We start from the raw sequence: 14303 nt of genomic DNA on the forward strand, positions 1-14303 counted from the left end.
ATGGAATAATTAAAATGACTTACGTCATCCCCGAAATTTCCAAAACTTGCACGTTCTCGTTACTCGGAAACGAATAATTGTTTTATCAACAGAGTTGATAAACCTGAAAGCCCAAAAAGATAATAACCTTCAACTAAGCGCCCTCCCCATCCCCCTCCCAACAAAAGACATCATGATTTCTGTACTAGCCTATCGTGGAGTTTTGAGAGGATCGTCAGTTTTAGAAACGGTAGTCAATAAACTTTTATATTGCTTATGGCTTGTTTATGTTAGCTTTTGCACTTTGTTTTTTCTTGCTGAAGCGAAATAAACTTGTTATCCCGTGTTTTGTTATTCTCTAAAAATGTCTTCGCTTGCTGAAAATGTTGGGAAAATAATAAGCGCCCACCCTCAGGGTCCAAAATTAAATAAGCGCCCAGGGCGGTTAATCGAATAAATGCGGTATTCAAATTCAGTTAGCCCTTCAGTCAGAGCAGATTCGCTCTGACCAAACTGATTCGTTTCTACTCCCCCAAAAAAGGCAGCACCACAGTTTCTTCAGAAACTATCCCCCTCATCCACTCGTTACGTACTCATATCTTGGCTCGAGACTTAGGTAATTTAACTTTTCTGTTTGCATCCTGCTGATCCTGAAGAGCCACTTCAGGGGTACAAAAGCTTGCATAATTGAGCCAAGCAGCAGATGTTGCGAGTGAAACGACACAAGTAGACTGTTAAATTTTACCATACTCAGTTTATGCTTGCAAGTCATAAGCCCCGGGTGCGCGTTTCTCGGAAGTCCAATAACTTACCGGGCCCGAAAACTATTTGATAAGGTCTATAAGGACAATGTTCTTTAACAGATGTAATGGATCGCGAGAGCTCAATTTCGAATTCTATCTCTAATATTCGTTGTCACATGTTGGCAAGTTTAATTTGATTTAAAATTTTACAACAACCAGTTTGAAAACTGACTTGAAAATTACTCATCGCTCCGGATAAGTGGTCGGGACTGCAAGGAGGCTCCTGGCCTGTCGACACTCGTGCAGGAAATTTTAAAACAAAACGTTTGTTTCGTTACCCTGGGTGCCAGAGACTTTTCTAGCGCGGTTTCCGGTTTCTGTCAAGTCTTTATAGTACGGCAATGCATGACCAATTCGTACTGGTCAATGTATGTTTTGCTAATATAATTTGTCACCTGCCCGGGCCGGATTTTAAATTTATACTGTTTTTTGGGACGTTCGGGCAGATACAAAGAAAGATAACAAATGCAATGACAACCAAGGTATTAAAGTTTCGCGTGATTTGCATAGAGATTAGTTCTTTTGTGCCAAATGCTTACTATAAACATCAGTAACACTTTTCGATTATCACGCGGTTGGCCATATGAAAGTGGGGTTAACCCTTCAACAAACGTTTCCTTTGATTGATCAAAATCTCGCCACAGATCCATGGCTCAACCGACGAAAATTATTTCAATACAATATTGTACCTTTGGAGGTTTTTAACAAGGCTGCAGAGCAAATTAAAATAACCTATCAATATGTATATTGAAAAGGTATCATTCGATATTCCTTTCTCGCGTGACAATATGATTGTAGCAAAAACACACAACGTCAATTTTCTGTACGCCCAATTGGTGCAAACAACTTTTCAATATGCGTGTGTTCAAACGGCTCGACGCTTTACGGAGCTGTATTTACTTTTGAGTGACGTCGGTCTCTAATGTCTATTTCGCTTTGCTGACTAATTGAAGAAATGAATTTGCTGATTCGCTTTCTTAAATCATTTCCAAGTACACCTGTTCCACGATATGGCCAAGGCACGATTTCTTTTTAATTTATATCGGGAATTCGTGTGAATATGGTTAAATGATATTGCTATTAAGTGATGTGGATCTTGCTTTGATGCCACTTCAAACAAACTTGTCAAATAAACAGTACATTGGGATCTTCTGATTTACGACTGATATGCACGCACAGTCGAAATATTTAAGAATCTTCCAGGGCAGAAAATATTACTTTGAGGATTTAATGATGCAATTATTTTTCAAACACGAACGGGGAGGTACAATCTCTATTCATAACCAGACGGTATCGTTGTGGACTGATTTAAATATGTCAGTCACTATTCCAGCTCAATTTTTTTCGCTTGCATGTTATTGAAACAATGTTTAATTAGGCTGGTGTGAAATGCTGTTTATATTTCCCTGAAGACACAACGAGCGAGCTGTCCTTATAGCGAGCGAATCTAAGACCCATTTCGCATGAGGCCGGCTGGTTTTGTAGACTGAATCAAGATTTGATCATTGGCGGTTTTCCAGCGGGGACAAAAATTGAGGAAAACCAAGGATTAACACGCTCACAATGTTGCTCTGCGTGTTTGCATTTTGGATTCTAGTGACCACTTCGAACAAAGGCGAGTCAGCGAAAAGAAACCATTCTCAACACTGCGCTAATCCAGGCCGGATTTCAAGCCTCCAAGGTGACTTGATACTTGGCGGATTTTTTCCCGTCCATATTATTAAGCCCACCGAAGGGACAAAGCAAGCGCACGATCTCAACCTGTACGGATTGAACTGGGTAGAGGCCATGTTGTTTACAATTCAAGAAATAAACCGCGATCATCTTTTATTACCACCCAATTTCACCTTAGGTCACGACATAAGAGATTCCTGCAACAATGTCCCCGTAGCATTGAAAGCTGCGTTGGATTTTGTTCTCGACGCAGGCAACTCAAGCACTAGCAGCGGAAATAATAACAATGCCAACAACTGTTCTACTCGCTTTTGTAAATGTAAGGACAAACAGACCTTGATATCGGCCGTTATTGGAGCGGCCTCTTCACCGATATCTATAAGCGTGGCAAATCTCTTAGGAGTCGACGACACCCCTCAGATTAGTTATTCATCCACGAGTGTCCTGCTAAGTGACAAGAAGGTTTATCGCTCGTTTTTCAGGACAATACCTTCCGATACATACCAAGCTCAAGCCCTGGCTGATTTGTTAAAGCATTTCGGCTGGAACTATGTGTCCATAGTTGCCTCTGATAATGCGTACGGTCGCGCTGGCGTAGATTCTCTGCGGACCGAACTTAAAAAACGGGACATTTGCATTGCCTTGGAAAAGATTTTCAACCCTTCCCTCTCTCAAGAGGAGCTTCGACGAGTGATCGAATCTCTAAAGAATGAACAGCGAGCCAGGGTGATCATCTTATGGTGTGAAAGACCGAATGCCCTGGGTTTCTTGAACGAGGCATCGCGTCAAAAGCTCAGTGGAAAAAGTTGGATCGGAACAGAGACCTGGGGCGACGCCTACCAGCTTAAAACGCTGGATGAAAACATTGTTGGAGGAATGCTCGGGGTATTGCCACTGTTGAAGAGGCACGCAGGTTATGAGGAACACTTAGGACGCTTACTGCCAAACAACACAGATTACAATCCCTGGATGTGGGAATTTTGGGAAAGCAGGTTTGGTTGCTTCATCTTTGACGCAGCAGAGAACCACACAGCATCCAGCCGCAAAATTCGAGAGGACGATTATTACGTTTACACAACCAATCGACCAAATGTGACCATAATGTGCTCCAGAAACTTCTCCAAGCCAAGCGCAAACTTGCTGCCTCGCAACAAGTACACAAATGTTATGGATGCGGTCTACGCGGTCGCCCATGCCGTGAATAATATCCTCAACTGCAGGGATGGACAAAGCTTCCTCCAGGGAGAAAAGTGTCCTACCGTGGTTGGCTCGTTTGTAAAACCAAGCGACATTGCGCAATTCTTAAAGAATGTGTCATTCGAGGGGAGATCTGGATCTCAAATCATGTTCGACGAGAATGGGGATCTCCGCTATGGATCATACGCCATTAAAAATCTTCAACGATTCAACGAGAAGCAAATGGAGTTTGTGGAGATCGGCATGTGGAACGGCATTGATGGAAACCTCTCACTGAATAATTCCAAGCTTATCTGGAACGGGTGGACCAAAGAGAAACCCAAGTCAATCTGCGCCGAACCTTGTAATCCGGGACATTACCCCGTCAGGGGCAGTATCGCTTGTTGCTGGAAATGCGTCATGTGTGAGAAAGGCTTTGTAAAAGCGACCTCTGGCAAAGGCACTTGCAGGAAATGCCAAGATGGGTTTGTATCAAACACACAGCGAACGAACTGCGTGAAATTAAAATCTGATTACCTAGCGTGGGGAAATGGAGAGGGTATTAGCACTACGGTTCTCGCTGCCATTGGTTTAATCATTTCAAGCTGGGTTCTGGCAGTTTTCTTCAAATATCGCGATACAGCTGTGGTTAAAGCGTCCAATCGCGAGCTCTCGTTCGTACATCTGGGATGTATCGTTGCAATCTTCGTGCTACCGTTCTTGATGATTGGGAAGCCGACAGAAGCTGGCTGCACAGTGCTTCCGCTGTTCTTCGGAATCCCCTTCACTCTCTGCACTGCGGTCATGCTTTTAAAAACGGATCGACTCCTGCGCATATTTAAAGCCAGGTCTCGACTGACCGCCGGAAGCAGCTATCTCATCAGCAACAAAATGCAGGCCATCGTCGCGACTGTGATGACGCTAGTCCCCGTTACCTTGACAACAGTCTGGTTCATCATCCATGGGCCCGAAGTTACCGCTGAAGTTGACTACTCAAGGGAAGGCTGGCAGGTTCTCAGCTGTGGCGCATCCAACCAACTCCTAAACATTGTAATTCTAGGATACGTGCTGGTGTTAGCCCTGCTATGCACATATTTTGCTTTCAAGGCCAGAAAGCTCCCTGAAAACTTCAACGAAGCCAAGTTCATCTGCTTCGCCATGTTCGCATTCTGTGTTTTCTGGTTCAGTTTCTTCCCCGCGTACTACGACAGCAATGGGGCAACGCGCACCTTCGTGTTTTGCGTAGCGGTTCTCGGCTCGGGGTACGCCGTCCTGTGCATAATGTACGCCCCTAAGCTGCGCGTAATACTCTTTCACCCCGAGAACAACACCACAGAGGCTTTCAGAGCAACAACTATGGTGGCCATGAAGAAGGCTGGAGTGGTAATATCTTCCAACAGTGCTACACCCCCTCGAATAACACCCGTCCCCTCCCCTGTACCTTCGAGGCGGAATTCTCCAGACATAGTCGTGGTGGATGAAGGGAGAACATCAGCAGTCGGTATCGGACGAAGGACTTTGCCGTCGCCTCGTTTAACCCATCGATAACTTTCTATAAACTCGATAAGCTTTTGGGTATTTTTTAACGTTTTCTTTCTTTAACGACTTTAACTGTGTGATAGCCACGATGGACGCAGCAACAACAACTTTTACAAAACCAAAGATTTTATAGGCAAACGAATGGCTCCACTTGTGTGTCTTTCATTTTGATGTGCTTCTTAATCTTTCTGTAAATAACTACAAAGTGAAATGGCCAAACGCAAGGTTTTCTGAAGATTATTAACACACGACAATGAAGTTTCCTCTTTCATTGTCTCTGAACTTGAACGCCTTAATTTCCTACGATTCCCTATCACTTCAGTGCTGAACGAGTTCGTATGGTCATAGTCTCCCACACAGTTGTTCACACGACTCCCGTTTTAGGCTGGTTTACAGTTAAGTCTGATAAGCGCAAGCATGAGAGGACGTCGGCATGAGCAGGTGCAGTGGCTTTAATCTTTGATCTCTCGTTCGTGGCGACAGCCTTAATAAGGCAGGCGCTGTTTCCTGTACTTGTTCTTTCGTTTTTCTTGATTGGATGCAACGATGAAAGCAGAAGCGCAAGCAGCACAAGGGTAAAGGAAAGATCTTCCTTTTTTGTGTTTATGCTTGCGTGAACCCTTGGTTTCTGAGTGAATGTAGTATTGCATCAGTTTTGCCTGATTAAAGCGGACTGAAAACCTAGGGTTCGAATTTCGGACCCTTGGTTTCTGAGTGAATACAGAACCATCATATCTGAAAGCAAGGGTCAGTTAGAATCTTAATTCCTGGGGCACAAATTTAGCTATCCGCTGAAATCGAGAAACTTGCCATGCACAAAAATTACAAATTTTGTCTGTCCACCAGTTTTAAGAACTAGAACTAACAAGAATAAGTTAAAAAATTGCGTTCCTCAAAAATAGGAAAAACTAAGATATACTTTTAGTCTTGAAATTACACCAAAAACGTGAGATAACGTTACTTTTTAAGACACAATATGAACATTACGATATTTTACGACAAAATTATAGTTTTGTGCAGAATAATTCCGAAGAAAAAGGTCTATAATATATATTCTTGCGGAATTTTCGATTCTGGAAAAACTGAAAATAGTTTGGAAAGCGTTTTAAACATGCATCACCCCCGCTTATAGGTTGGTTTCGTCTTTTCATGCTTATGCTTATGCCCTACGTGTAAGCTGGTGGCTTAGGGCGTTTTTCCTTGTTTAGAGTAGTCCGATAAATAAGTTGTAAAATGAAAATGGTTCAGTCATGCTAATACATGTAAAAATTTAACTGTAAGTATTGAGAACTCAGTGATCATTTCCAATGTAAAACTATCAAAGAATCTGTTTGTTCCGTCCCATAAAGCCAAAAAACGCCCAGTCTGGGCCCCGAGGGAGGATGGAGAGTGGGTTCAGAAGCTCGCCACCTGTGTAACCTCTGGTCGACCGAGTCACTTCCCATGCAACTTTAACACCGCTCATGCTATGGCACCAAAACTTTAATACTTGGCATAGCTAAAGAGCAATGTCATCACCTCTCGAGAGGATTGCACAGTTGTTTTCTCCTTTCGTAACTTGCTCCTCGCCAGAATCTCATGTTACTGCCGATTTAATTCAAGTATTTGGGTGCATTTTTTTGGGAGAATCCAAAAACGGATTTGTAATCTCAGATCATTCGGATCATGGTGCATCATGATCATGATCATGGTCCGAATGATCTGAGATCACAAATCCGTTTTTGGATTCTCCCAAAAAAAAAGCACTCTTTTTGAACTTCAAAGAGCTGGCGCCGCGAAACTGAACCAATGAGCGTCGAACTTTTATCCAATAAAACGTAAGCGCCTTGTTTCCATTAAACTTGGAATAAATCAGAACTTAATAGCTGCAGTTGTAAAGAAAGTATGTGTACTGTAAGTTAAATTATAAACTCAACGGAATGTAGAACGCTTTTAATGTTAGATAGAGTTATAACATTTTTTATCCACTTTCTTTGAAACGTAGGCTCAATTTTTAGAGAACATGTGTTTAAAGGGATACTGTACACCCCAAAACAACAGTTTAAATACAGAAAGCTTATGGTCTAAATAAAAGATATTATTAAAAATGGAGTTCGTTCTCCCTTTTTTTTTCCTATAAAAAATACGAAAAAATTCTCGTCATGGAATTCTAACTCGCACTTAGGCGAAAACCGGAAATGCCGTGGAAAGAACAACTCGCCAAACCTTTTTCAGCTATATTTCCCTGTATTTCCTTAGCAAGATTGGGTGATTGGCTTGGTATTAGAATTTCAAAATAAATGTATAGTTCGTGTTTTGTGGGAAAATCCTTAACGAGTGTTTATATAGGACAGTTTATAAATGGCACAACAAAACATGGTGCTTTTTCTCTGTAAAATTCCCCTTGTTCAGACACTGGCGAGGTTAAACCAGGCCACTTCAGTCAGGAAAATAAGACAAGGAGCCAAACTCGCTCGTGTTTCCGACTCAACAAGAATCTTGTTCTGTGACAGTTTAGAATATTGCATTAAAGAAGAGAATCAGTGTGCTTTCAACAAACGCCATGTCAAGGAAACTTTTTATCCTTTTACAGGAAAAATAAAAACTTTAATCCCACTTTCGCATGTTAAAAGTAGGTTACTTATGCAGTTCAATTAGTTTTGAAACCCTCTCTGTCCCTGAAACCTTTGAGAAGCGTAAGTCCTCAGTACAATGTCAATAGGGGGCAGGGATGGCGCAGTGGTGAGAGCACTCGCCTCCCGCCAATTTCAGTAGTCCAGGTTCGATTCCTGGCGTTGACACGACATGTGGGTTCACTATTGGGGCGATAACAAACAACCTGGACGGCTGGAACGGGTTTGATCACGTACTAGATAGAAGTGAGTTTTTGATCCGTGAAAGAAATGGAGCGATCAACTGTAAACGACTGTCAGACGGTGGAGGTGTTCGAGGCGATTCAAATCTATCCCAGAAATCACATCATCCCAGAGTACCAAAGTAGCGCCAACTTGACATGTAACCAAGATTTGGTTAAGGTGGCCGAACACAGTTTTCAAGTATACCGGTGTTAGTAAACATTAATTGAAAACTACATACTTCTGAGTACCCGAAATTAGCATGGTGCAAAATTAACAAAGAAGGAATAAATTTTGATACTTCTTGTTGAGCAAGGTGCCGTTGCCATGGCACCACAGCAAGCTATTAACCGTCCATAAATAAAGGTTTTCCTTAATTTTTAGAAAATGCACTCGTTAGATTTTTTCCATTTTTTGTATCCAGACAAACTCACAAAATACTGACATAGTGACGCTGCTTTCATGTAATTTTAACAGAGATCTCCTGTAAATGTTGGTTTTGCACTTTAATGTTTTTTGAACACACCTTCTGTTAGATTTTGTTTTTTGTTTGTAGGCGAGTTACGCTTTTAGAGAACTACTGTTTTGTCAAATTTCACGAAATTCTAACGAGCGGTTCCTTAGAAAACAGTTCATTTCCATTAAAACAACCAGTCACAATTTTTTGATCAAATGCGCATGCGTGGCTTTCAATTAGATTTTCTCAGCAAAGATGAAAGTGTACAAAAAGGCTTAGCTCTTCGTGAACTCACTTTTTTTGTTCGGCGATAAATGAAGAAGGATTCACAAACAAGAAACTGAGTTATTTTAAGAGCTAAACTTACATTTGTGATTTATTTAGTATAAAATCGAGGGATCGATAGTATTTGCTTACCACAACCCTAGCGCGCGCTTAATAGCATCACTAACAGAATCTGTAAAGCGCGCGCAAACTGTGTTCGGCCACCTTAAATAAAGGCCATGATGAATTTTACATGGCTTGTGATTACTTTGCCGTTTAAAAGTCAACACTATTTGACGTTGAGGAGATTTTGAAAGGTGCATGTTGTTAACAATTCCAAGAAAAGCTGTCTGTTAACAAAAAATATTTCCTATTTCCGAGAAAAGCGGATGGAGACCAGTTCAGTCCGACACATGTTTTAGTACCGCAACATGTTTTAATCATCATCAGCTTTTAGTGTTTATATTTAGTTATGTAGTGTAATTTATCCACCAAAATACGATGCAAAATAAATGTGAAAATACATCAGGCTTTGAGCGAGTTTGCAAAGGGATCTAATTAATCGCAGAGTAAACTTCCTCGAAATGGACAGACCGGAAGTCGTTGTAGACATTCCGAGAAAATCAGATTCGGAATTTTCTGATTGGTCAGTCTGCTCAAGTATGACTCAACTTTTAAAGTTTCTTTAATGCTTTCATATACTCTCATTTCATCTTAAATTTGATTCTTTTCTTGAAGCAACCAGGATATTTTGGGATCTAATGACGGAAAATATGGTTATTTGCCGAATGAGGCTTCGCTCATATTAACAGGTAAGTCAGACTGACAACGAAAATTTTTATCAGAACACAATGCAATCATACGACCATTCGGGGGGAACCAAATGATAATGTTGCTATCATAAAACTTTTAGCTATCACTTGTACACTATGAATGGTTGCTTCCGATCATTTTCATAGACATTTATGTGAGTTTGGTTGATAAACGTTTTTGAAAGCTTACAACTGTGACTTGTAGACAATTCTCGGAAGACGATCATCGAGTTAAGGCGTCGGAAATATGCATAAATGATGGATTTTTTCCTAGAAAGGTCACAGAGGGCCTATGGCTTGCTTGTTTCCCTCTTCTTAGCCATCGCCTTCTGTAGACTTATGCCTGGTGGACTCTAATCCTGTATTCTTACATGTAGCTCTTTTATTGGTTTAATAGGCGTTCAGTTCGATAAACAAGCAAGCAGCTGCAGGTTATTTTCAGCAGCTGATGGACCGTAATTTTCGAAACTGTGTTCTTTATTATGTCTTCCAAAGGACATCTAATGGATCCGATCGATAGGCTCGGCCAAATAACTGCTTGAACAGACTTACAAATCATCAGCGAAATTCAATTTCACTATCTTCGTAATGCTGCGACAATTTTCAACTTTTCAATTTCTCTCGGGCACGAGAAAGGCCGGCTAATTAGCAGCTGGAAATTGTGAGGAAATAAGATTTCGTTTCCCAAAAGGTTACCCTATTTTAATAAATATTCAGCTAAACAACCGAACAGATCGCAAAGCTAACTTAAATGATCTCAGATGGCTAAATTAGACGATAAAAAAATTAATTAATTTTATTCAAGAAGTACTTTTACTGCAGTGAATTGTATGCTTTCGAAACTAAGTTTCAAGTTTCAAGTTTCAAGTTCAAGTTTATTCAAAAATTCAAAAATTTAGCAAAAAAGAGAGACTGGCCCACAGTAGGTAGCGAGAGCTAATCTAGGGAAGTCAGACATGCAACTGTTAAACGATCTGGGGAAACAGAAACAAAAAAACTAACGAGAAAACCAATTTTCTTTCACTGACCTTAATTTGCTCGTGGTGTTCCTGAAATTTGAGCTTCGATTACGTGTGTGCTTGTTTTACAAGGTACTTTGGAAAAACTACTCTCCAGTATTCTGCTTAAAGTGTTGCTCATATTTACCCGTTGTGTCAGGATTGTCTCGATGGCTCAGATTCTCGTGGCAGCGTAACGGTAGGACGAGCATTCATTCAAGTACTACTCATAGATTCTAAAGGGAAAAGGGCGACAGTTACAACAGTATCTCAGCCAATAATGTTGGAGAATACCTGCCCCTATCTTTTCTTTTCTCTAGCCATTTACAAGTTTATGGACAATGGAGTAGACTTGACAATGAATTGGCAAAGTGCCTTCATCGCTAGGTTGCAACTTCATAAAATCTGATTGTGTTGACAATCTGTGTGTACGGTCTGCATGATGCTCAAAGATTGCAATGAAAAAATCAACTTAAAGACAATTATATTGTACGGCATTGAAAATGCAGGGCCAAAAGATAATGAAAAGTTTTTAATGTTCTGAATTGTTTCCTTGGCAACCGAAACTTAATCTTCCCCTTGGATTTGTTGGTGGATCTTTCATAAACTGAAATGTAGCATCAGCTAGCTATTAGTTCAAGAATTGCTTGTTATAAATTTCATGTACATGTATTCATACAACTCCTAGTCTTGATACAATCCTGAGTTAAAACCCTCTGTGCATGTATGGAAAGGAGTAAAAAGAAAAAGCAAAGTGAAAGAAACTTCTTTGCTCTGATTTAATTCATACGTAACACTGAAACAAAGACATTATCCAAAATGCAACACAATGTCGAAAATCTATATTCAATTTTGACCTGTTCAAGTGACTGACAAACTGACTGAATTGCTGATTAACTGGTTAGCTTGCTGGCTGACTGACTGACAAAATATATGGCCTGCTCACTGGCTAAGTAACTGGCTGGCTGGGGAGCTACCCAGGTCTCCCCTTTTTTTATCTCCCCTTTTTCCGTCATGGGATTCGAACTCGCGCTAAGGCCGAAAACAGAAATGACGTAGAAAGAAGAACTCACCAAACCATTTGCAGCTACATTTACCTGTATTTCTTTAGCAACTGATTGAGTGATTGGCTTGATGTTAAAATTACAAAATAAAAATGTATAGTTCGTATTTTGTTGGAAAATCCTTAACGAGTGTTTATACATGCATGGCAGTTTATGATATAAGGCACTACAAAACATGGTGCTTTTCCTCTGTACAATTCCCCTTGTTCAGAGATTGGCGATGTTAAACCAGGCCATTTCAGTCAGGAAAAAAGGACAAGGGGCCAAACTCGCTCATGAATGTTCGCGGCTCAAAAAGATGCTTGTCGTGTGACAGTTTAGAATGTTGCTTAATTAAAGAGGAGAATCAGTGTGCTTTCAAAAAAAATTCATGTCGAGGAAACCTTTTATCCTTTTACAGGAAAAATAAAAACTTTAATAACAATTTCCCTTGTTAAAAGTAGGTTACTTCTGCAATGCTATTAGTTTTGAAACCATCTCTGTCCCTGAAACCTTTGAGATGCGCTTAGTCTTTGGTACAATGTCAACAGGGGGCAGGGATGGAGCAGTAGTGAGAGCACTCGCCTCCCACCAATTTGGCCCGGGTTCGTTTCCGGCGTTGATGCGAAATGTCGGTTCATTTTGTTGTTAGTCCGAGGGTTTTTCTCCAGGTTTTTTCCAGTACGTTTTCCTCCCTTCACAAAATCCAACACACTTCCACATTCCAGTTAGACCCACAATGCACGGACAGCTTTGAAACGAGTTCCTTAAAGGGGACTGAAGTATCACGAAAATTTGCTGTCATTTCAAAACCCCAAAATGTTTGAATGTCAGCAGAAACAACGAAATAATTGTCAAGTTTGTGAAAAATTATCACCCCAGTGCAATAAAACCGTCGATTAGTGCCTCTTGCCAGAGACAGAGTAGGCCGGTATGGATTGAAACTTGAAAAATATTAGGCTAATGTTTTTCAAGTTTTGTTTCCAAATGCACCAGAACAGATCACGAGTTGTTTCTTTCAAGAACTGAGTTGATTTCAGTCCTCTCGTCATTCTAGAATTATTTGGCTGGTGATTGAAGGTCTTATTTCATCATTTTTAACAAAAGATATCAAAAACCCCATGATACTTCCCCGTTAAGACCTCTTTGGTGCTGCGTGGGTGAACAAATTACGTTTACGTTTTACATGCCCAGTACTTCGTAATGCGTTTGACTTGTGAGGGATGTAAAGTAATGGCTAACCATTTTTCCAAAAGCGTAGAGTAAGGTTATGGATAGAATTTTCCCAACGTCGCTGAAGGCGAGGTTGAAAATAATTGCTTGAAAAAAAAAGCAGAGATGAAAATAATTACTATGTTTTGACTGAGGAAGAATCAATGTGTTAAATAATACTGAAGAAAGTTTTACAGCTATGTAAATGTCTGTTCAGGGGGAAGCTGAAAAGTGTAAAATTCGAGTTCTCTCTTGGTGAAATCCGAGCTTCGGGTAGGGTGACCCTTTTTCGTGGTTTTCTGCCGTTATATGGAATATTTCAAAAAAACTAACCTAATATCTTTACTTACTTACCTAGGCCTTCAAACTGACATAGTATGCATGAGCGAAATCGAATTTTTGACCGTGACCACTTTTTTTTTTTCATTCTGTTCGATGTATACTGACACTGATTCTTAATACTACATTCAGCTGAAGATGGTTGCTTAATTTCAAATATCAACGCTAGTTTTTCAGGGGGTTTTTTTTCTAACCCTAACAGTGATCAGCCTTAAATTTATCCTTGTAACATTAATGCCTATTCAAATCCCTTTGGTCATGACAGTAAGGTTACAATCACGCAACATAAATTCTTTTGATATTGGTTTTTGGTTTATATTTTCAACAGTGCTTTTATGAGAAAAGTATGGAGACAAGATAGGAGAATTTGGTCTTTCTTGTAACAGGTTAAAGAAATAACTTAAAGCGGGTTTTCGTGGTTGGAATGTACTTAGAAACAAATTTTTCGTATTTTTCGTAGCCCTAACTTGGCATGTAACAAAGATTCCGTTAAAAGAAAAACCTTTGATCGATAAATTTTACATTTTACGACCCGGTTGACTGGAACGGCTTCGATCACTTACTAGATAGAAGTGGGTTTTTTTGATCCGTGAAAGCAATGGAGCGATCAACTGTAAACTACTGTCACACAATATAAAGGCGTTCGAAGCGATTCAAATCTATCCCACAAACCACATCATCCCAGCGTACAACCCAGCCCTAACTTGGCATGTAACAAAAATTTGGTTAAATTAAGACCACGATGAATTTTACATGGCATGTGATTACTTTGCCGTTAAAAAGTCAATACTATTTGACATTGAGGAGATTTTAAAAGGTGCATGTTATAAATAATCCTGACACTTAAACTATTCCAAGAAAAGCTGCCTGGTAACTAAAGAAATGTTCCTATTTCCGAGAAAAGCGGATGAAGACCAATTCAGTCCGAGACATGTTTTAGCACGTTCAACATGGTTCATCGTCATCAGCTTTTAGCGTTTATATTTAGTTATGTAGTGTAATTTATCCACCAAAATACGATGCAAAATAAATGTGAAAATACATCAGGCTTTGAGCGAGTTTGCAAAGGAATCTAATTAATCGCAGAGTAAACTTCCTCGAAATGGACAGACCGGAAGTCGATGTAGACATTCCGAGAAAATCAGATTTGGAATTTTCTGATTGGTCAGTCTG

The 14303-nt window shown here is 40.2% G+C and overlaps 1 protein-coding gene across 1 annotated transcript; it reads left to right on the forward strand.

Annotated features, from left to right (window-relative positions):
- The first annotated feature begins 1995 nt into the window (after positions 1-1995).
- Positions 1996-7262, forward strand: LOC146465723 (extracellular calcium-sensing receptor-like). The gene has a single exon (XM_085128172.1). The coding sequence runs from the start codon at positions 2346-2348 to the stop codon at positions 5178-5180; it is 2835 nt and encodes a 944-aa protein (XP_084984298.1). The 5' UTR covers positions 1996-2345; the 3' UTR covers positions 5181-7262.
- Positions 7263-14303: the final 7041 nt, after the last annotated feature.

Source organism: Pavona decussata, unplaced genomic scaffold, assembly GCF_977016875.1.
Source record: "Pavona decussata unplaced genomic scaffold, jaPavDecu1.1 SCAFFOLD_155, whole genome shotgun sequence".
NCBI classification, from domain to species: Eukaryota; Metazoa; Cnidaria; class Anthozoa; order Scleractinia; family Agariciidae; genus Pavona; species Pavona decussata.

Bases quoted from the DNA above. Each gene is read 5' to 3' on its own strand.
- LOC146465723 (XM_085128172.1), top strand. From the start codon at position 2,346: ATGTTGCTCTGCGTGTTTGCATTTTGGATTCTAGTGACCACTTCGAAC.